Raw genomic sequence first — 25,158 nt, 5'->3', positions numbered from 1 at the left:
ATATATATTTTTTTCTGTCAGTCTTATTTTTTTTTCATTTGTCTTTAAAATTGTCTATATGTGTAAGGGTATTTGTGTTGTTTGAATATCTGTGATGAATTTCTTTTTGAATTTTTTGTTATGCAGAATATGCAATCTATGGCTATAAATAGCCTTGTTCTAATGACATGCTTTTATCTATGTGATGCCATGATACAATGATGTAATTGTTTTGTTTGATGTAATTCATATTTCAATAAAAAGTACTTGATTCCAAATAATTCAAAAACTTAAATACAAATAGATAGTGCATTGAGATGATGTCTGCTACTCACAACTAGCAGCAACAAACCAAAGGACCAGTACTTCCAGTGTTTATTAGCACAATTGCAAATAGGATGACAAAGGGAATATTTACGATCTGATACATGGAGGGTCACAGATAACAGATGTGAAATGCAGGAGTGAATAGTCTGAATGCTGGTAACACTTATTATAGTTACTTATGGTGCCAGGTAATTTGATTCAATCTACTGATGCATTTCACCAGCCTTTAGTGGGATTTCATCAGAGAATGATTTATGTTTCATAAATATTGCATCTTAGTAACATTGCAGCTGCATACAAACCAATCACAGTGTACCAGGGATGCTAGGTTGCTGCTTTTGCTGCAAATAAATTGGTATAACATATGTATTAAGTTGCACAATCAGCATAATGAAACATTTCGAGGGATAGCCACAGTCAATCATATCAGAACCTTTATTACACTGTGCACTGATTTTCTGCTTACAGATGTGTCCTCATAATTTATTGCAGTCGCACCAAACACCAACTCTCAGCACATCAGGTCCAGTGTGACTCTGCTAAGGCTGGTTGTCTGAGTCCCTCACACAGAAGTTCTGTCCCAGAGTACTGCAGAGCATTGTATGACAGGTCCAGTCTGGTCTGAGAGTGCGGTTTGTAGTAATAACAGAGCGGAGATCATCACAGCAGGAGGAGGTCACATGACATCTCTGTAACCTGATGAGAGATGAGGGGTCTCAATCAGGTTATTTCATATAATTTTTTAGTTTCAGCTTCAAACTCAATATGAATTTATAACTGAAAGAATAAAACTGTAATGTAGACACCATATTTGCTCTCAGAATTATCTGGTATCCTGGCCCTCCCAAGTCTCTTTTCATAAGACAATCCTGTTGGTGCCCATGTTAATGACAGTGGCAACAAGTGTCTGAGCTTCCCCTCTACTATAACCAATCCCGCATCTTATCACATGGTCCCTCAAAGATCCTCACATTTGTATCTTTAGGGCCCCAGTATTCTTTGTCTATCCTCCATCTCTCCTCACAAGCATTCAGGCTCGGACTTGGCTGCCGGGGAATCGGGTAATTCCTCAGTGGGCCCCAGTGCATTGTGACCATGCCCCTTTCTGTGAGAGGGTGGGGCTTAGCAGGCCACGAACTGGGGGTATGCTGCCATCAAGGCCTGATTAACGATGTGCAAGTGAAGCTCCAGGTCCCTGTCCATTCAGTCCCTGGCTATTCAAAGCCCCATCCATGGCTAATGAAGCTCCACCGACTTCCCGTGTAAACTAGGTTCCGACCATTTACCTCTGTGAGGGCACACGCAGCCAGTGGGGGGGAGGAGCCCGGGCTGCTGCAGGTGCTCACTGCACAAACACAGAGCAGAGGAGCCAGGTCCATCCATCAATGAGACTGATAGACATATCCTTCCACTGGGCAGGTGCAAGTGTAACTGGTGTGAAAAACGTTTTAGTGTTATCTAAGGGGGTTCGTATATGGGAGGAGAGGGGTGGATTGTTTTTTTTTCTGGGGATGCTGTGTTTAATATTGTCTATGGTGGTGTATTAATGTTGTATATGCATGTCGGAGTGGGGGTGTATTAATATTGTGTGTGTGTCTGTGTGTGTGTAAATGGTCTATGCATATTTGTGTTGTATGTGGGTCACTGATGCTCTCTGTAATTTATCACATCCACTGCAACACTCTGTATTATAATGTAGGTACTGTGGCACTCTGCTATATGGTGGTAACTGCTGCACTCTCTGTATTACATGGTGGTCACTGTGATACTCTTTGCATTACATGGCGGTCACTGCGGCACTCTCTGCATTACATGGCGGTCATTGCGACACTCTGTATTATATGGTTTGTACTGCGGCACTCTCTGTATTATATGGCAGTCACTGCGGCAATCTGTAACTATATGGCGGTCACTGCGGCACTCTCTGTATTATATGGCAGTCTGTAACTTTATGGCGGTCACTGTGGCACTTTCTGTATTATATGGCAGTCACTGTGGCACTCTGCATTATATGATGGTAACTGCAACAATCTGCATTATATGACGGTCACTGCAGCACTCTCTGTATTACATGGCAGTCACTGCGGCACTCTCTGTATTACATGGTGGTCACTGCATAACTCTCTACTACTTGGCAGTCACTGCGCCATTTTCTGCATTATATTGTGGGCACTGTAACAGTAACATAATATAGTGAGCAATGTGACAGTTCTCTGAATTACAGATATGTCCACATACATCTATCCTCCATGCGCTACAAGTTACGTCACATAAGGCGGGAGCTCCATGTGCCTTGGTAGCGGCTGTAACACTATAACATAGCATTTTGCATGTCAATACACCCACAGATGCACAGAGAACATAGGCATGCTACATATCATTTTAATCAGCAGAAGCTGCTTGTGCTAGCTATTTGCATCACTGTTTGAATAATATGTATTTGAAGGTAAAAATTTACGCGAAAGACACTCAACGCTACCGACTCACGCCATGGCATGGTGCCATTAGAAGGTCTGTTTAACACGCAAGGAAGCTATATGTTTGAGGACACATCTGAATATGGTAGGCACTGCAGCACTATATCATATGGCAGTTACTGCGACTCTGTATTATATGGTGGGCACTGCTATATGGCGGTCACTGCGACTCTGTATTATATGGTGGGCACTGCGACCCTCTGCATTATACAGTGAGCACTGCAGCACTCTGCATTATATGGTGGGCACTGCAGCACTTTCTGCATTATATGGTGGGCACTGTGGCACTCTGCATTATAAGGTGGCACTGCAGGCACTCTATATTACACATATAGTGGATACTGCAACACTCTCTGCATGGGATGCGTTCATCATCCCGGCGGAGGGAATGCCGATGCTTACAATCCTGGCATGATAATACCGACGCTGGGCAGAATACCGGCACCGGCATCCTGACTGCCGGGATGCCAACGGTAAGTAGCAGGGTACGGGGGAGGGTTAGGGGTTTTGGCACTAGGGGGAGGGTTACGGTTAGGCACTAAGGTGGGGAGGTTAGGTTCAGGCACCACAAAGGGAGGGTTAGGGTAGGGAGAGGGGGAGTGTTGGTATGTTAACCCTGTTGGGATCCAGGCATCAGGATTCTGACTGCCTGGGTCCCGATTGTCGGTATTACATACAGATTCCCTCTGCATTATATGGTGGGCACTGTGGCACTCTCTGCATTACATAGTGAACATTTCGGCACTCTATAATATGTATATGGTGGAAACCAGGGCCGGACTGGGACTAAAAATAGGCCCTGGCATTTAAAGAGCACACAGGCCCACCTTGCGTCAGCATCTGGCTCCTGGCATAGACTCCTCCCCTTACAATTTCTGACCCCTCCCACTTCTTAGTCTATGCTCTTACACATATAATTAATATTCGAACAACAGACAAGTACACATCATTCTCTATTAAAATGCATACAACAGCACATCCTACAGGGGAGTCAAAAATTTGGTATTGTGTTGGTTCTGTTAAGCTGTGTACACACCTATAGATATATCTGTCCAATTCGTGTGGTGGGACAGAAAATCTGGGAATGTATGGGGGCAATTAACAATAGAAATTTGCTCCCAGATGATGGAAAATGGACCAGATTTACTTTCCCAGCAGACAGATTGGACAGATATCTATAGGTAAAGCTGGCACTGCACTGGTGTAGGTCATACACAGAAGAAAGGGGAAGGCATTTTCCCAAGCCCTAGTTTAGCAGTTGTAGAAGATTAGATAGTGTCACTGTAGGACTTTAGGACAGGGGTGCTGAAAGCAGAGGACATATCTGTGCACACCAAAGCAGAGCCGCAACTACACTTTTTGACAAAAGAGTGTTTGTGCTGTCATCAATAGGTGAAGCAGGGAGAGCGTGTGCCTTAGGTACGCACAAAAAAATTCAGGTGTGGTCTTGCTGGGAAGGGGCGTAGCCACCTATTTATTCACATTGCGTCACACAGTAGTGTCTCTTTTTTACATTATGTCACACAGTATTGTCTCTTTCACATTACATCACACGATAGTGCCCCATAGTCACGTTATGTCACACAGTAGTGTCCCTTAGGCACACTACACCACACGGTAGTGTCCCTTCATCATACTACACTGCACAATAGTGTCCCTTATTCATGTTACATCACACAGTAGTGCCCTTTTTCACCTTTCGTCAGACAGTAGTGTCCCTTTATCACGTTACAACACAGTATTGTCTCTTTCACATTACGTCACACAGTAGTGCCCCATAGTCACGTTACGTCACACAGTAGCGTCCCTTTTTCACGTTATGTCTAACAATAGTGTCCCTTATTCACATACACAAATATGAATATTTGCACATTATTATAAACTAGAAATATTATAAACAATATATTGTATACAATTAATATTAATACTGCATGGATCTGCAGATTTGACATAGCAACATACTAAAAGGAATAGGGGGAGACAGGAAATGAGAAAAAGGGGGAGCCAGGAGAAAAAGAGAGGAGTAATTTGGGCAGCTGGGGAGAGAGAAGGTTAGAGGGGATCCAACATAGGAGAATTAGAGAGAGCGAAGAGAGAGGAGGAATAGGAGGAACTGGGGTAGAGAGAGAGAGAGAATATGGGGAGCGAGGAGAGACAAAGGAGAAATATGGGGAGTGGTAAGAGAGAGAGAAGAAATAGGGAGAGCCAGGAGAGAAAGAGAAGTATAGGTTTGCCCGAGAGAGAGCAGAAATAGGGAGAGCCGCAAGAGACAGTGAAGGAACAGGTTGAGCTGAGAGAAAGAGAGGATGAATAGGGGAAGCTAGATAGACATAGGATGAGCTGGGAGAGAAAGAAGAAATAAGGGAAGTCGGGAGAGAGAGAAGGAATTGGGGAGGCAGGGAGAGAGAGAAGGAATTGGGGAAGTCGGGAGAGAAGGAATTGGGGAGGCCGGGAAAGACATAGGAGAAGGGAGCTGGGAGAGAGTAGGAAGGAATAGGGAAAGATGAGAGAGAGAGGAGGAATTGGGGAAGCCAGGAGAGACATAGAAGAAATAGGGAGAGGAGGAGGGAGAAAGAAGGAATAGGGGAAGCTGGGAGAGACATAGAGCTATTTCACACATGCCGGTTTTGGCCGGGCGGCAAAAAGCCGCCCAGTTTTTAACCGGCAGTGAAATATAGAAATGCTGGGAAACAGCTGGCTCCTTTCACATGGTACAGCCACGGCACGGTCGCCCTGTTACAGCCGGAAAAAACTACTGTGCAGGACGGTGCCGTGCCGTGGCCGTGCCGCCCCTGCACGTCAGTAGTGTGAGGAAAACAATGTTTCCTTTCACACACAGACTGGCTTCTGCCGGCCGGGCTTGTGCAGCAGCAGGTGCTGCTGCGCATGCCCAATAGGAAAAAAAACACATAAAAAGCGGCTCAAAGCTGCTGCTTATGAAAGGCACTGAGTGCCTGAAAAAAGCCGGCTGGCTACCACCCGGTTCTTGCCGGACCGGCCAAAACCAGCATGTGTGAAATAGCTCATAGGAGATAAAAGGGAACCTGGGAGAGAGAAGAGGAATACGGGAAGCCGGGAGACACATAGGAGAAAGAGGGGAATCTGGGAGAGAAGGAGGAATAGGGGGAGACGGGAGAGACATAGGAGAAAGAGGGGAATCTGGGAGAGAAGGAGGAATAGGGGGAGACGGGAGAGACATAGGAGAAAGGGGAATCTGGGAGAGAAGGAGGAATAGGGGGAGACGGGAGAGACATAGGAGAAAGAGGGGAATCTGGGAGAGAAGGAGGAATAGGGGGAGACGGGAGAGACATAGGAGAAAGAGGGGAATCTGGAAGAGAAGGAGGAATAAGGGGAGATGGGAGAGACATAGGAGAAAGAGGGGAATCTGGGAGAGAAGGAGGAATAGGGGGAGACGGGAGAGACATAGGAGAAAGGGGAATCTGGGAGAGAAGGAGGAATAGGGGGAGATGGGAGAGACATAGGAGAAAGAGGGGAATCTGGGAGAGAAGGAGGAATAAGGGGAGACGGGAGAGACATAGGAGAAAGAGGGGAATCTGGGAGAGAAGGAGGAATAGGGGGAGACGGGAGAGACATAGGAGAAAGGGGAATCTGGGAGAGAAGGAGGAATAGGGGGAGATGGGAGAGACATAGGAGAAAGAGGGGAAGCTGGGAGAGGGAGGAGGAATAAGAGAAGCCAGGAGAGACATAGGAGAAAGAGGGGAATCTGGGAGAGAGAGGAGGAATAGGAGAAGCCGGGAGAGACATAGGAGAAATAGGGGGAGCTGGGAGATAGAGGGTAGGAATAGGGGCAGACGGGAGAGACATAGGAGAAAGAGGGGAAACTGGGAGAGAGAGGGTAGGAATAGGGGCAGATGGGAGAGACAGGAGAAAGAGGGGAAACTGGGAGAGAGGGTAGGAATAGGGGCAGACGGGAGAGACATAGGAGAAAGAGGGGATACTGGGAGAGAGAGGGTAGTAATAGGGGCAGACGGGAGAGACATAGGAGAAAGAGGGGAAGCTGGGAGAGAGAGAAGGAATAAATCAAGCCAGGAGAGACATTGGGCTCGATTCAGTTGAACGCGAATTGAATAGCGCTGGGAATGAACTCCTGGAGCTATTCAATTCAGCGCACTGCTAAGCCTGACTAAGGATTTCTTCTCGCATCCCTCCTGGGATGCAAGCAAAAATCCGACAAAAGTTCAGGCGCAATGCTTGTTTTCTGCCCTTAGTGCGGCGGAAACAGCATCGCGCCGGGAAGTATAGTTGGAGAATGCCCGTTCTCGCGACTAAACAACCTGTTTAAGGCGCGAGGGGTGGGAGAAGGGCATTCTCCGACCTAACAATGCGCAGAATTGTATAGCTCTGGGAGCTCATTCCTGGCGCTATTCAATTGACATTGAACTGAATCGAGCCCATAGGAGAAAGAGGGGGAGCTGGGAGAGAGAGGATGAATAGGGGGAGATGGGAGATAGAGGCCAGGAATAGGGGGAGAATGGAGACAGGAGAAATAAGGGCAGGCAGCAGAGTTTAGAAATAGGGGGAGATGAGAGGGGAATAGGGAGAAACAGAAAAGAGAGAGAGAAGAAATCAGGGGAGATGGAAGAGAGAGTAAGAGTAGGAGGAATAAGGTGAGATGAGAGAGACAGAAGGAAATTAATGGCAGAGAGACATACCTGATGTAGTTTTGGAGTGTGAAGCAGCTTCCTGCTGGGTTTCATTAGCAGCATTAGAACCTGAAAGTTCGGCTCCTCAGAATGGCATGTATTCTGCCTCAGCTCCTCGTGCGGCACCGCGCTTTTTTAACCCTGAGCTGGACCGGCCACGTCATGACATCACCGGGGCGGTGGCCACACGTGACAGCCACACGTGACACCCCAGTGGCTGTCACGCTGCTTGTGCACCTGTCGGCCCCCCTACAAGTCAGCTCACAGAAGGCGGGAGCTAATGGTGTCATTTGCCCTGGGCCCCGCCCCTGCCGCGCATCAAAACCCAGCCACGTCATGACGCCGCCCATATCCCTGCAAGTTGCCAGCTCTCAGCAGCTGGATAAAACAGCCCACATTTACACGGCCGCCGCCTGCGCAATGACATCATGACGCGACCGTGTCATGACATCATTACACAATGATGCAGCCGCGGCGCATGGAAATAATAAGGGAAACGCTGAACACTGCAGTGCCGGCTGAGTAAGCCTGCGCTCAGCGCCTCAGCCAAATCGGCCCATCTGCCCATCGGCCCTTCTGGCATTTACCAGAAGTGCCCGATGGCCAGTCCGGCCCTGGTGGAAACTGCATTATACTACGGTGGGCATTGCAACATCTTGTTCAGTTGATTTTTTAACACATCTCTGAAATTCCATCAATTTATTCTGTAATCTACCTATAGCAATTTTCACATGTTTTAACAATTTGCAAAACATTTTTCTATTCTATTTTTTTTTTTTTTTTTTTAAAGAAAAAGACCAAACAACATACAATGTGATTTTAGCTAACTCACAATCCTTTCTCATAGGAATGAGACAGAGGAAACAATACAGTGTATTGGACAGCAAGAGAAAAATCAAAACATCATATTGTCATTTTTACAGAATCTGTCAATTGGTCACAAACTATTTAACCCTTTCCAACCCACTTCTCGACACCAAGTGCATACCGGTGGGTTTCGTTCTGATGGAAATGAATAGTACACACAGGTGACAATTTGAGTCAGTACAAATGAACACACTTTATTTACAAGTAACAAACAAACAATTAACATACAAAGTATACAGTATACTCAACTTTTGTCTATGTATTCAGATGACACCGGTAGTTCATCATCTTCAACATAAGATGTACTTCATCTTCATCTTCTTCATCTGGGGACCCCTTGTTTCAATAATGCCCAGGTAGTTCAATTTACATTGCAGGCACCATACTGCAGTCTCAGGTCCATGCATGAGCCAAAGAGCCTTTGTCTAGCTGTGATTTATATACCCTAGAATGGGGTGTTGGCGTTCCGGATATTAACCCCATATCAGTTACATACTAGGTATCAAGCACTGATTGGTATCTCTTGCACATGCTCTGTAAGCACTAACATATACTACCAGACAAAGACATACAGTAATGATGTGTCCTAATGTCTGGAGATAAACTCTCAAAGCTCCTTTGTGTAGAGAATATGGACATCACTAACAGTTACCCATAATGCTTAACGTCTCTACGCATCTTACAATGGTCACACCACTGGAATGTGGCACACTGTCTACTGATAACAGCATATAAGGCATGAATGGCTCGTTATACATCTCTGATAGTAATGACAGGTACAAGTTGGGCCTCAATATTTATGTCTTGTTTAACTTCATAAGGTGAATCTGTCCATTCTATGCTTAGACTGCAACTGTATGAATACAATCTCTTTTCAAACCTCAATGGGGTCTAGCAAGGGTATATGTGTGTGTTACAACTTATATGCATATGTAGAAATTAATTATTTAACCCACTGGTTACACATACAGAGGGCTAGGTAACAGTAAGTGTATGGGGAGAGACCCTGCTTACATGTATCCGCTCAGTTTAACACTGACATTACACCACACACTGGACCTCATTCAGAGTCGGTCGAAGCGGCCACATGGTCGTACGCCACTGATGTTCGCTATACTGCGCATGCGTAAAGTTCACAATGCACGTGCGCAAACTAGCCGCTACGATCAGAAATTTCTCTCCTTGAACACAGCCAGGTCGGTAGTTTCAGTGACAGGAGGAGGCGTTTGTGGGTGGTAACAGGGGAAGGTGCTTGAAAATGGGGGAGTGGAGATCCGAACGCAGGCGTGCCTAATTATGCGAACGGCGTTTTATGGGAGTGCATACGTTTTATGGGAGTGCATAATTAACAAAGTAGCATCATGGCACATGTGACATGGGAGGTTTTTACACTGACATGATCGTAGAGCTTAAGAGAGGGTATAGTCAACCTTAAGCTCTACGACCAGTTCCGATGGTTCTCGATGGTCTCGATTAATCCTTATATGCCCGGAGATGACGTGTAATGCGTACGAGAAGGGGGCATATTTTTTTGTCTTCCGGCCGCTTCCTCCCCTTGGTCGGCCAGCTACCGATCCGAACTTAGGGACGCAACTTGCGAGGGAATCATTTGCATATCCGGCCCCTTTTCCCGTACGACCGAGCGGCTGCTTCGACCGACTCTGAATGAGGTCCACTGTATGTATAGATGACATAGGAGGCCTAGCAGTACTGTCATACAGAGGGCTAGCTAACAGTAAGTGTTTGGGGAGAGACCCTGCTTACATGTATATGCTCAGTATAACACGGACATTACACCACACACTGTATGTATAGATGATATAGGAGGCCAAGCAGTACTGTCATACAGAGGGCTAGGTAACAGTAAGTGTATGGGGAGAGACCCTGCTTACATGTATATGCTCAGTATAACACGGACATTACACCACACACTGTATGTATAGATGATATAGGAGGCCAAGCAGTACTGTCATACAGAGGGCTAGCTAACAGTAAGTGTATGGGGAGAGACCCTGCTTACATGTATCCGCTCAGTATAACACTGACATTACACCACACACTGTATGTATAGATGACATAGGAGGCCTAGCAGTACTGTCATACAGGGGGCTAGGTAACAGTAAGTGTATGGGGAGAGACCCTGCTTACATGTATGTGCTCAGTATAACACTGACATTACACCACACACTGTATGTATAGATGACATAGGAGGCCTAGCAGTTCTGTCATACAGGGGGCTAGGTAACAGTAAGTGTATGGGGAGAGATCCTGCTTACATGTATCTGCTCAGTATAACACTGACATTACACCACACACTGTATGTATAGATGACATAGGAGGCCTAGCAGTACTGTCATACAGAGGGCTAGGTAACAGTAAGTGTATGGGGAGAGACCCTGCTTACATGTATGTGTTCAGTATAACACTGACATTACACCACACACTGTATGTATAGATGACATAGGAGGCCTAGCAGTACTGTCATACATAGGGCTAGGTAACAGTAAGTGTATGGGGAGAGACCCTGCTTACATGTATGTGCTCAGTATAACACTGACATTACACCACACACTGTATGTATAGATGACATAGGAGGCCTAGCAGTACTGTCATACATAGGGCTAGGTAACAGTAAGTGTATGGGGAGAGACCCTGCTTACATGTATGTGCTCAGTATAACACTGACATTACACCACACACTGTATGTATAGATGACATAGGAGGCCTAGCAGTACTGTCATACAGAGGGATAGGTAACAGTAAGTGTATGGGGAGAGACCCTGCTTACATGTATGTGCTCAGTATAACACTGACATTACACCACACACTGTATGTATAGATGACATAGGAGGCCTCGCAGTACTATCATACAGAGGGCTAGGTAACAGTAAGTGTATGGGGAGAGACCCTGCTTACATGTAACCGCTCAGTATAACACTGACATTACACCACACACTGTATGTATAGATGACATAGGAGGCCTAGCAGTACTGTCATACATAGGGCTAGGTAACAGTAAGTGTATGGGGAGAGACCCTGCTTACATGTATGTGCTCAGTATAACACTGACATTACACCACACACTGTATGTATAGATGACATAGGAGGCCTAGCAGTACTGTCATACATAGGGCTAGGTAACAGTAAGTGTATGGGGAGAGACCCTGCTTACATGTATGTGCTCAGTATAACACTGACATTACACCACACACTGTATGTATAGATGAAATAGGAGGCCTAGCAGTACTGTCATACAGAGGGATAGGTAACAGTAAGTGTATGGGGAGAGACCCTGCTTACATGTATGTGCTCAGTATAACACTGACATTACACCACACACTGTATGTATAGATGACATAGGAGGCCTAGCAGTACTGTCATACATAGGGCTAGGTAACAGTAAGTGTATGGGGAGAGACCCTGCTTACATGTATGTGCTCAGTATAACACTGACATTACACCACACACTGTATGTATAGATGACATAGGAGGCCTAGCAGTACTGTCATACATAGGGCTAGGTAACAGTAAGTGTATGGGGAGAGACCCTGCTTACATGTATGTGCTCAGTATAACACTGACATTACACCACACACTGTATGTATAGATGAAATAGGAGGCCTAGCAGTACTGTCATACAGAGGGATAGGTAACAGTAAGTGTATGGGGAGAGACCCTGCTTACATGTATGTGCTCAGTATAACACTGACATTACACCACACACTGTATGTATAGATGACATAGGAGGCCTAGCAGTACTGTCATACAGAGGGATAGGTAACAGTAAGTGTATGGGGAGAGACCCTGCTTACATGTATGTGCTCAGTATAACACTGACATTACACCACACACTGTATGTATAGATGACATAGGAGGCCTAGCAGTACTGTCATACATAGGGCTAGGTAACAGTAAGTGTATCGGGAGAGACCCTGCTTACATGTATGTGCTCAGTATAACACTGACATTACACCACACACTGTATGTATAGATGACATAGGAGGCCTAGCAGTACTGTCATACATAGGGCTAGGTAACAGTAAGTGTATGGGGAGAGACCCTGCTTACATGTATGAGCTCAGTATAACACTGACATTACACCACACACTGTATGTATAGATGACATAGGAGGCCTAGCAGTACTGTCATACAGAGGGCTAGGTAAATGTAAGTGTATGGGGAGAGACCCTGCTTACATGTATGAGCTCAGTATAACACTGACATTACACCACACACTGTATGTATAGATGACATAGGAGGCCTAGCAGTACTGTCATACAGAGGGCTAGGTAACAGTAAGTGTATGGGGAGAGACCCTGCTTACATGTATGTGCTCAGTATAACACTGACATTACACCACACACTGTATGTATAGATGACATAGGAGGCCTAGCAGTACTGTCATACAGAGGGCTAGGTAACAGTAAGTGTATGGGGAGAGACCCTGCTTACATGTATGTGCTCAGTATAACACTGACATTACACCACACACTGTATGTATAGATGACATAGGAGGCCTAGCAGTACTGTCATACAGAGGGCTAGGTAACAGTAAGTGTATGGGGAGAGACCCTGCTTACATATATATGCTCAGTATAACACTGACATTACACCACACACCATATAAAGTATATAGATGCAGGTATCACAGAAATCACATTGGGGTTAATTCAGGTCCTCACAAACGTATATTGCACTGCATGTCTGTCCATTCTTAGCATGAGCAAGTGATTCACGTCTCATAAATGAGGGCATGTTGTGGTCGTATAGGAGGAATTTCGACCAACTCAGAGGTGGGCATACCCAGAGATCAGTATCTTGCACCAAGGACAATGCAGGTGTGAATGTGCACTGATAGTGATAGCAGCTACTCTCACAAGTGGATGAGTAAGATTGTTGCAGCCACAGGGGTGACCACATCCCTGAATACAAGACCCACAATTCCCTCCAGAGAAGCAATGTTGCCAACTTGCGTGAGACTCTGAATCATCCCCCAGTCAGTGCAATTATAAATGCACTTTTAAATAAAACAAAATTTTATTGCTGCAACTCAACTATTTTACACCAGAAGCTGCAAAGGCCGCCTCACACGCTTCTGAAGTTTTGTTACAGGATCCTGCAGATTATTCCCTGACAGGTCCAGTGTGGTCATGAGCGGTTTGTAGTAATAACAGAGCGGAGATCATCACAGCAGGAGGAGGTCAGACCACAGTTATATAACCTGATGAGAGATGAGGGATCTGTGTTAGTTTATTTCTTATAATGTTACAGCCTGATGTCATCACTAAACATTTACTAAGTTTATATCAAGCCTTGCATCATGCAAAGATGACTATTTTCAGATGATTAAGACAAAAATGTAGGTAACAAGGCTAATTAACAAAAGTCAGACACAAGATTTAAAAAAAAATGAACTTTTTCTAGCTTGTCTCCAATTGCTAACATCATCTGCAGTTGGCCTTAGGACTAGGATATAGCTGTAGTATCACTGGAGAAGGATCTCCTGGTCACTTCCTGGGCAGGCTGAAATGTTGTCTTATCCTTCCTCTCACTAATATATATGTGAGCATGTGCCAACTGATGGAGGCATTGACGCAATAAAGACTTGGAAGTTCATTCCTTTACCACTTTGATAAGCGGCAAAATAATTCTCACTGAGATACACTCAGTGTCAGGACAACACTTCTCCTTGCAAGAGACTTAGGTATAGAAAGAGAACACATGTAAGTTATTTATACACTCTGTAGTGGGAGATAATAGTAGAATAGCTTAGATAGGTAAAGTGGGTGGTAATGGAATGTGCTAAGCTGCCTGAGGAGGGGAGTTCTCAGGGAACACATGAAGGTTTGGAGGCTAGAGGAAAGTCTTGATTGAGTGAGGGAATTCTATAGACATGCCTCCCAACATCTAAGAGTTGGCATCCTCTGTGTATTCTGAAGGAATGAGCATAAAAAAGGGTGTGACTTTGTGAAATGCCCTTATCTCTTGGCACTCTGGAGGTGTGTCCTGCATTGTCTCCAACCTCTCAGGTCACTCGGTGGGTGCCACGCACAGCATTTATTCATCCACTACTCTGGTAAGTTAAGCAGTGGTGACAAAGTGTCCCCCCAACCCACCATTCCTTGAGAGACATTGCAACCTACATGTGGGACAGTAACTGAAAGGTGTTGGTGGATATGCATTGTGTCCTGTAACTGTGAATGGGAACAGGTTATAAGTGTTGTTATGTTTCTGGAATAAGTGCATCTTGAAGAAGCAGAATGTATTATATTATAAAGACACTATGATGCCTGATTCCCCCACATTTTACTTCCCAGAAACAAAGGGGAAAAGAATAAACTCTTTTTTATGCATATGCTTAAAAATGTACCTGTTGACACTTGGGAGCATCACCAACTTGAGATTTAATTGGTATATCCTAATATACTATTATTTCTGATGTTGGCAATTTAAATTTTTTCACACTATACACATCGTTGTGATTCAAAGATCTCTGTGCAAAATCCCTTTATGTTATAACCTTCTCAGGAACGTCATGGTGTTATAGAAGGTGAAAATAGTGGTGTTTCTTCCTGAGATCCCCCCTCCCAAACCTATTCCCTCCTTTACTCCTTTATCTCAAATAATCACAATACTGCAGTACAAATTCTAGTCTTGAAATGAGTGTGAAAGTTGGAGCAGTTATTTGTCTGATTCCTATTCTGCACAGAACATCACCAATTCTCCCAAGTCCTTTTATTGGGCGTCCTCTTTAACCATGCAGTCATGTGACATTGGGCAAGACATGACATCACAAAGCAGAATATGTGCTGCTTTTTCCATGTGTGCGTTTCTACAAGTGCAATTAAGTTTTATTTTTAATAAAAATTAAGTACAGACAGTAAGTGTCACCCATCTGTCTGTCTGTGTCTACAGAAGTAGACTACTATCGCCTGAGGAAGTCACTGATATCTGTTGAGGCGGAGAAACATGTAGAGACGGAGATCTCCTGATATAGGATACTGGTCTAGACACCATCGGCTACATCGCATTCTGGCAGCACACAAACGGGGTTGCAAGTCCGGTGCGGCAGCGGTGAGAGACACATGTAATTAATCTGCTTTCCTACTGCCCGTCAGCCTCACCTTAAACAGGACAGCACATTAAATATTGAACCCACAGAGAACAAGCAGAGTGCTATGAAAGCTGCCCGTACTGAGGGCCTGATTCAGAGTCGGACGCTCTGACAGAGCGCTCGCTCTGAATCAGGGCCATCCCTCTTAGTTTTTAGAGCAGCCTCCTGGCCACTCGCTTAGCTGTGGGTGACCACCCACAGCTATAGCGAGCGGCCAAAAAGATGGTGACCATCGTACTTGCGACGAGACCCTTGCGGTAGGGTCTCGTTGCCGCAAGCCCTGGAGTCCTTTTGGCTCTATCAGAGCCAAAAGCACTCCCACTGACATCACTTGTGATGTCAGTGGGGCCGGTCCCAGACAGTAGCCGTTCCCATGGGAATGCCTCCATCTGGGCACCAATGCCCCCGGCACGCCCACCGAAGGGGGCGTGCTGTCACTCACCATCGACAGCACGCCCCCTTTGGTGCGAGACTCATAGCGACGGCTTGGCCGTCGTTATTCAGGTCTCGCGCATGCACACGACGGAGCCGCCTCCGTCGTGCGCATGCGCACTTGGCCAACATCGACCTGCTTGCGAGCACTCATCGCTCGCGAGCGGGTCTGAATTAGGCCCCGAGTTTCAGTAGAATTCTCAAGCTGCATACACACAACGATTTTTTGAACGATTATCGATAAACGATATCGTTTAATGATAATCGTTTGAAAAAATCATTCACTTTCTGAGTCAAATGATGAGCGATTATCGTTCATGCGTGTTCACGTTTGCAGTTTGTAGTTCAGTTAGAGTTGTCAACTCAACGATTTTCAGTAAGGGAATATGCAAAAATAGTTTGTAGTTCAAAAAAATCATTCATTACACTTTAAAAAATCAGACAGATAATCTGACAGAAAATCATGCATAAAAATCGTTCGTAAAATCGTTGGTAACAAAATCGTTGTGTGTGTATGCAGCTTTAGACATGCTGCACATGATAAAGCACTGGTATTCTTGATATATAGGAGACTGTACAAATGAACAAGTGCTCACTGACCCACTTTTTGCATAGCAGCGTTTTATATCTAGTGGAACACACCGCTTTATACATTGTGATTGAAAGTGGATATTTCATTATGTGCTACACATCAAATGGAAAATTGCTTCACTAGGATACTTTAAAATCTAAAAAGGAGGTTACATATTGGATACAACTTTCAGCTGACTGTTACAAAGTAACATTTGTGGTGCTAATACTTTTGGATACAATATCTCTGCTGGTGATTACAAATGATGTTCCTCTGGACATAATTACCAAACATATATTTTGAATCAAAAGTATAAAATGTTTTCATTTGTTTTTTATCACACTTCTTTTTGATGCTTTTGTGTATGGATCTAGTACATATTATTGGGAGTGTTTTTGTACAATTATGTATGGACTTTATTGAAAAGTATACTGTATATATTTATTTTTCTTTTTGGTATTATATATTCATATTTTTTTTATTAAATATATATTTTATATGACAGTGCCTTGAATGATCTTCCATTTATAAGACCTAGATAAATGTCTACAATGTGTCAGTATTAGGTATGTTAGGGACCCACCTGATGAGGTCACTGTGACATGGTAGGTGGGCATGCACTAAGAACCTCAATGCACTAAGAACCTCAATAGAAAACCATGCTAATTGATGGAGTTTATTGTATATATTATTTGATATTTAGTCATCTTAGTTCTTAGACATCTGCATTTCTCCCTTTTTTCTGCATTAGAAAGTGTAAATACCCCTAATTTATAATATAACTAGTAATAATAGGCTAATAACTAATGTAAAAGACTTGTTGTTAAGGAAAAAATAATAATAAAACAAAGCGTTGGTTGTATCTTAGCAATGAATAGAATAATAGTTCCATAAAAATATACTCAGATAACATAAGAGAAGATCCAGTAGCTATTTTCCTGTGTTTGTGCCTTGTGTGGCCTATGAATTGTACTGAGATAACAAAATATATACAAGTACTAATACAATTCTTACATAAGATCCTGTAGGGTACAGGTTGGATGTCTCAGTCCCTCACATAGAAGCTTTATACCAGAATCCTCCAGAGCATTCCATGACAGGTCCAGTCTGGTCAGAGAGCGGTTTGTAGTAATAACAGAGCGGAGGTCATCACAGCAGGAGGAGGTCAGATCACAGCTCTGCAACCTGATGAGAGATGAAGGATCTGTATTAGTTTATTTCTTATAATGTTACAGCCTCACACTCAGCCTCATGTCATCACTAAACATTTACTAAGTTTATATCAAGCCTTCCATCATGCAAAGATGGCTGTTTTCAGATGATTAAGGCAAAAATCTAGGTAACAAGGCTAATTAACAAAAGTCAGACACAAGATTTTTAAAAAATGAACTTTTTCTAGCTTGTCTCCAATTGCTAACATCATCTGTAGATGGTCTTAGGACTAGGATATAGCTATAGTATCACTAGAGAAGGATCTCCTGGTCACTTCCTGGGCAGGCTGAAATGTCCTCCTATCCTTCCTCTCACTAATATATATGTGAGCATGTGCCAACTGATGGAGGTATCGGTGCAATAAAGACTTGGAAGTTCATTCCTTTACCACTTTGATAAGCAGCAAAATAATTCTCACTGAGATACACTCAGTGTCAGGACAACACTTCTCGTTGCAAGAGATTTAGGCATAGAAAGAGAACACATGTAAGTTATATATACACTCTGTAGTGTGGGGTAATTAGTACTATAGCTTAGGGAGGTTACAGCATGTGTTTGGCAATGGAATGTGACAAGCTGTCTGAGGAGGTTAGTTCACATGTAAATCATGATTTTTTTGAGGCTACAGGAAATTCTTGTTGTGCAAATGAGGGCATAAATAGACTTACCCCCCAACATCCAGGACTCGGCACCCATGCACCAAAGGGGTGTGCTGCGTGCATGATAAAATGGGGGTGAACTTGTGGCATGCCTCTACTAGGTCTTGTCATTCAAGGTGGCATGCCCCACGTTCCTCTAGATTCAATCTCTTCACCCCCCCCCCCCCCCACACACACACACACACAGACCATACTTGCCTACTCTCCCGGGACTGTCGGGAGCCTCCCGAAAATCGGGTGTCGCTCCCGACACCCCGCAAGACTAGGCAAGTCCCCCGGAATAGATGCCGGCTCCCCGCTAACCCCCGCAAAAGTGGGCGGTGCGGGGGTGTGATGACGCGATTCAGCGCGAATCGCGTCATCATAGCCCTGTCCCCTGCCTTATAATGCCAGTAATATTGGCATTATAAAGCGGGGGGCGGGGCCACTATGACGCGATCGCGTCGGCACGCCCCCGCTCCGCCTCTTTGACCCGCCCCCATCCTCCCTGCTGGACGGACCTGCCAGCCCCCTCCCGGATTCCCCTGCCGAGATGTCGGCAAGTATGACACAGACACTGCTACCTCCTGGTGGAATGGCTCCAAAAGTGTGTATCCTGATGAAATAGGGATGGTTGGGGGTATGCATAGTGCAGGTGTAGCCCAAAACAAGTCCTGTAATGTCAATGGCGGCAGCTTATGAGTGTGGATGTGTTTCCATAGAAAGTGTAAAATGTGAAATTGAGCAAAACGTGACACCACACAGCAGAATTTGTGCTGCGTTTCCATGTGTGTGGTTCTTCGTTTGTATTAATGTTTTCTTATGATAAAAATCAAGTACAGGTTGAGTCTCCCATATCCAAATATTCCGAAATACGGAATAATTTTGGCATTACTGAGATAATGAAACCTTTTGATTTTTGATGGTTCAATGTACAGAAACTTTGTCTAAGGCACAAATTATTAAAAATATTGTATAAAAGGACCTACAGGCTGTGTATATAAGGTGTATATGAAACATAAATGTATTTCATGTATGTACATAAACTTTGTTTGAGCCACAAAATTATTGAAAACATTGTATAAAATGACCTGCAGGCTGTGTGTATAAGGTGTATATAACACATAAATGCATTCTGTGTGTATATTGGGGTCCCATTCCCAAGATATTTCATTATGATATGCAAATATTCCAAAATAACATAACTAGTAATAATCGGCTGATAACTAATGCAAAAAAAAGTTCTTAAAGAAAGAAATACATTAAACCAAAGCAATTGTTGTATGTTAACAATGAATAAAATAATAGTTTCATAATAGTATACTCAGATAACTTAAAAGAAAATCCAGTAAATTTCTGGTGGTTGTGCCTTGTGAGGTCTATGACTTGTACTGTGAGCACAGTTATATTAACATTAAGACAGTTCATACGTAAGTTCCTGTAGGGCACAGGCTGGATGTCTCAGTCCCTCACACAGAGGCTTTATCCCCTGCAGAGTATTGTGTGACAGGTCCAGTGTGGTCAGAGAGCGGTTTGTAGTAATAACAGAGCAGAGATCATCACAGCAGGAGGAGGTCAGAGCACAGTACTGTAACCTGATGAGAGATGAGGGATCTGCATTAGTTTATTTCTTATAATGTTACAGCCTCACACTCAGCATTATGTCATCACTGAACATTTACTAACTTTGTATCAAACCTTACATCATGCAAACATGGCTGTTTTCAAATGATTAAGGCATAAATCTTAGTATAGAGGCTATTTAACAAGAGCCAGACACAGCTTGCAAAAAAATGTAACTTTATCTAGCTACTCTCCAATTTCAATCATCATCTGCAGGTGGTGTTAGCAGGTCTAGGATATAGCTATAGTACTGCTGGAGAAGGATCTGCTGATCACTTCCTGGGCAGGCTGGTCCTTCCACTTCCTTTCACTAATATATATGGAAGCATGTGCCAATCGATGGTCGCACCTGTGCAATAGAGACACCAGGTCAGAACTTGGAAGCACGGGCACCAAGAGGGGTGGAGTGGATAATAATTACTACAGTTTGCTGGAAAGGCCCAGGTCTGCCGCTCCCCCCACTGTTTCCTGTCTTAGGGGTCTATTTACTAAGCAGTGTTAGGAGAAGTGAAAAGTGATGAGTGAAAAGTGATACGGTGCCAGCCAATCAGCTCACAACTGTCATTGTTCAAACACAGCCTGTGAGATGGCAGTTAGGAGCTGATTGGCTGGCACCTTATCACTTTTCACTCATCACTTTTCACTTCTCCTAACACTGCTTAGTAAATAGACCCCTATGTCCTATCGGCGCCAGCAGCACCCAGCTCACGCTGCTATGTGGTGGGCTGCAGTGAGTACAGGGAGGTTGCTACTGCTGTTGCTGAGAGCAGCAGCAGTCTCCTGTGCCTGCACCTGATGGGAGTGGTGAGAATGAACATACAGATCGCACTCCCCCTATACTGCACCTGGCTGCGGAGCACATGGCACCCCCCTGTGTTGTACCATAATTACTTATTTTTTGTAGGGATGTGATCATTCCCCTGAGGTTAGGGCATGCCCCTTACAGTACCCAGACCCAGCACCGCTCTCTATGGCCCTGCTCGGACATTCATTCATTTGCCACTTTAATAAGCGGCAAACAATTCTCAGTGGGATACAGTCAGTGGCGGGACAGTATCAGAGGTGCTCTCATGGTGTGAGATTTAGGTTTATAAAGAGAACACATGTAATATCGCTTTTCCACCAAATCCCAGGTCTATCCCGGATATTTTACCCGGCATTGTCAGGTCATACACGGCTTAGACCCAGTTTCCACCGCACCCTCGTCCCGAGTTTTTCCCGGGCCACCCCTGTTTCCACTGAATCCGGGTAAGCCCAGCAAAACCTATGGATATCATTAAAAATAGCCTTTATTCAGGCCTTTTTTAATGACACCCACATTTAATTAAATTTTTAATTACATCCTTTACTATTATTATTTTTTATTATATAATTTCATTATTATTATTATTTATTATTATTAATTTAATTATTATTTATTTTATTTAATTACATTTTTAATTACATCCTTTATTCAGGTGCCTCCTCTGGTCTATGGGTGATTACATCAGCAGCCAGCACCCTGGGAGGACTAATCAGCGGCTTTCTGCAATAACTTTGGTCAAAAAACCCAGGTAAGAGCTGTATCCACTGCAGTGTAACCGGATTTTACCCGCTAAAAACCCTGCTCGATACTCGGGAAGAAATACTGGGTCAGCAGGATTTTTTCTTTGAAGCCTGGTCCAGGGTAGACACGCTAATTACCTGGGTTTTTTTAGGCAGGTATTAGCTATATTTCCACTGTGTAGTGGGAGGTAATTAGCAGAATAGCTTAGAGAGGTTATGTGGGTGGTACTGGAATGTGATAAGCTGTCTGAAGATGGGAATTCTCAGGGAACACATCAAGGTTTGGAGGCTAGAGGAAAGACTTGTTGTACACAGGAGGGCATTAAATAGACATAACTCCCAAAATCGAGGAATTTGCACCGTCTATGTGGCAAAGGGGTGTGCATGAAAAATGGGAGTGACATTCCCCAATGTCTTGTCACTCCAGGCAAATAGATCCTCTGGTTTATAACACTGTATATATAATGTTATGCGGGTATAACATAGTATAACATCATTTAGTAAACAAATTATACAGTAAGGGTAAACCTGTTATTTTCTCCGCAGGATAATGTGATTTCATATATCTCAGACACACTCAATTTATCATCAAAAGGGTTCTTATATACATATAAATAGTAAATAAATAACAATAGTGTTTTACCATACAGTCAAACTTTTAAAAAACACAGGGGCTGATTCAGTCCCGCTCGCAAGCGCTATGCACTCACAAGTGGGGCGATGTTGGGGCACTGCACATGCGCACACCGGAGCTGGATCCGACGTGCGCATGCGCGAGACCCGGCCTGCGATGGGCGCTCCGTCGCTCCGGGTCTCACACCAAAATGGGGAGGCTGTCAATGTTGATCGACAGCTTGCCCCATTTTGGAGGCAGGCAGGGAGGGTTGCTACACAAACGGAGGCATTCCCGAAGGAACGCCTGCCATTTGTGGGAGGCACCACTGACATCACCAGTGTTGTCAGTGGTGAGCTTCTGGCTCTATTTAGAGGTGGAAGCTCACTGGAGCTTGTGGGAACGAGACCCTACCGCAAGGATCTCGTCGCAAGCCCCGATGGTAGCGATGGTCGAGACCATTGCGACCATCACCTGGCCGCTCGCAGTAGCTGTGGGTGGTCACTCACAGCTATGCGAGCAGCCGGGAGGCCGCTCCAAAAAAAAAAAACCCTCCCTGATTCAGAGCAAGTGCTCTGAAAGAGCGTCTGGCTCTGACTCAGGGCCACAGTTTAATACATGTAATTGTAATCAATGGGTTAAATAGTTAATTTCTACATAATCATATAAGTTATAAGTTGTAACACACACCTATACCCCTTGCTAGGCCTCTTTGAGGTTTGCAAAAAGAGATTGTACAAGTTGCTGTCTTTCCATAGAATGGTCAAATGACCTTTTGGGGTCACAGAAGACATAAATTGGGGCCTAGCTCTACCTGTCATTTCTACTACTAGAAGTATAATGCGCCATTCATAGCTTCTATGTTCTTATCAGTTAGCTACATTCCATTGTAGCTGTGTAGAGATGCTAAGCATTATGGGTAATTAGCAATGATGTCCAGACTCTATACAAAGGAGCCTTGAAATAGAGTTCATCTCCAGACATTAGGATACGTCATTACTGTATTCTCTTTGTCTGAACATCTTAGTGCTTACAGAGCATGTGCAAGAGAGATAAGTTTGGTCAATGCTATGCTGGACCAATGAGTGCTTGATACCTAGCACTGTATGTAACTGATATGGGCTTAATATCCGGAAAGCCAACACCCTATACTAAGGTATATAAACCAAAGGTACACAAAGGACCCTTTAGCTCGTGTATGGACCTAAGACTCTGCAGTAGAGGTGCCTGCAATGTAAATTGATTATCTGGGCATTGGAAACGAGGGCTCCCCAGAGAGAAGATAAGATGAAGTACATCTTATTTTGCTGATGATGAATTACCGGTGTCATCTGAATACATAGACAAAAGTTGAGTATACTGTATACTTTGTATGTCATTTGTTTATTGTTTGTTACTTGTAAATAAAGTGTGTTTATTTGTACATCACTCATTTTGGTCACATGGGTACTATTTCATTTCGATCAGAACGAAACCCACCGTTATGCAGTAATACATAAATTTAACTGAACAATATAACAATACTACTGTGGAACAATATATACTTATATTGTTGGGTGCCTAGATAATTGTCCTGAAGATTTTACACTACTGTATATATAGTAGAAGGCAGATATTTATCTGCAGTCAAGTCTAAATCATCCTGGATCTTTGCTATTAATTGTGCTTTGTAACTGTAGGTATAAATGTTTCTTTTGCACATAAGTATCCTTAGTATTGTGGAGAATTGTAATTTTCCTGACAGTTGGTAAAAGGGATCCTCCAAAATGTAAAATAGTTGTATCTCTCTGTTTTTATCCATGATATTAACTAAAAACTCCTTGTTGAAACTCGGAACCTGATTCAGACTCGTTCGCTAAGCCGCGATCGCACAATATGGCCGATAGTCACCCATCTGCGCATGCGTTTGCATCTCAGTGCGCGTGCACGAGCCAGTCACTGCAATCGGGAATTGTGAACTCATAGTACACAGACTGAGCGCTACTTTGAGTGACAGATAGTGCTGTTTGTGGGTGGTAACAGGGGAAGGACCAGGAAAACGGGGGAGTGGATGTGTGAACTCAGGTGTGTCTGAGCGTCAAAATGGCGTTCTTTGGGTGTGCATAATTAAAGTGGAGCGTCATTGTACACATCACTTGGCTGTATTTTAGACTAAAGCCATCGCAGTGCTTGAGGTAGGGTATGGTCGGGTATACCTCAAGCACTGCTTTGGCCTCCGATGGTTCACGATCTTACCGATTGTCTTATACACTTCCTGGAGATGATGTGTTCTGCCAAGGAAAAAGTGGGCGGCATTAGACTGGACTGCGATCAGGTGGCCGACGCACTCTAAGACATAGTGGGTGTCCTTATGCCATGCCGTGCGATTGCAGAATTTGCATACCCAGTCCCAGGCGGCTGAGAAAGTGCGCTGCGTTGCGTCCGGGTCTGAATCAGGCCCCCTGTGTACTGTTATATTACCTTGCTATAATTACAGTGAACAGAAACCATTCATCTTTCAGTTAAAAGAGTAAAACAGTATAAATGAACTGTCTAAGTGGCACTTCTGCAGTGGTTATTAATATGCATGAGCTGCAAGGTGTAATTTTTTACTAAAAGCCTTCAGGACATCAATGGCAGTTGCTGCAATGTAAAATTTTGCCTATTCCTGCTGCTGAAAGTATCTACTCTAATGAAGACTTTTTGGGTATATATTTACTGAAGTGCAACCTTTTAGAAGTGGATATTACCAATAGCAACCAATCATATTCTAGCTATTATCTTCTCTAAGGTGCTAAATAAATGTCAAGTAGAATCTGATCGGTTGCTATAGGCAACATCTGCAATTCTAACAACTTGGACTTTAGTGAATATACCCCCTTGTTTCAATTAAGATGTAGGGGCCCATTCATCATTCAATATTTGAGGTAAAATCCGGTTTACCTCAAATACTAAGTATCCCCCAGATATATGAAGGAGGGAACGCAGCAGGTATCTCCGCCGCTGGCACCCGCCTCCCCCATAGGTTTCTATGGGGGATGCGATGCAGCCAAATGTATCAATATCGGGAATGCATATAGAGAATGAAAATAAAAAAGTGAAGTACATGTATAATAA

At 44.0% G+C, this 25,158-nt stretch overlaps 1 protein-coding gene across 1 annotated transcript in view; it reads right to left on the bottom strand.

The window, feature by feature from the left end:
* Positions 1-825: 825 nt before the first annotated feature.
* Positions 826-25,158, bottom strand: part of LOC148500719 (NACHT, LRR and PYD domains-containing protein 3-like) — a 182,833-nt gene continuing 158,500 nt past the window's right edge. Inside the window, 6 exon segments of the mRNA XM_088451423.1 lie at positions 826-927; positions 930-1,002; positions 13,378-13,465; positions 13,468-13,535; positions 17,446-17,616; positions 19,712-19,876. Coding sequence (XP_088307549.1) covers positions 826-927; positions 930-1,002; positions 13,378-13,465; positions 13,468-13,535; positions 17,446-17,616; positions 19,712-19,876 — 667 coding nt within the window.

The sequence above is a fragment of the Taudactylus pleione genome, unplaced genomic scaffold (assembly GCF_031769625.1).
Source record: "Taudactylus pleione unplaced genomic scaffold, aTauple2 ptg000547l, whole genome shotgun sequence".
Classification (NCBI taxonomy): domain Eukaryota; kingdom Metazoa; phylum Chordata; class Amphibia; order Anura; family Myobatrachidae; genus Taudactylus; species Taudactylus pleione.
The sequence above is the reverse complement of the archived record's forward strand: the minus strand, read 5'-3'. Positions and strand labels throughout refer to the sequence as shown.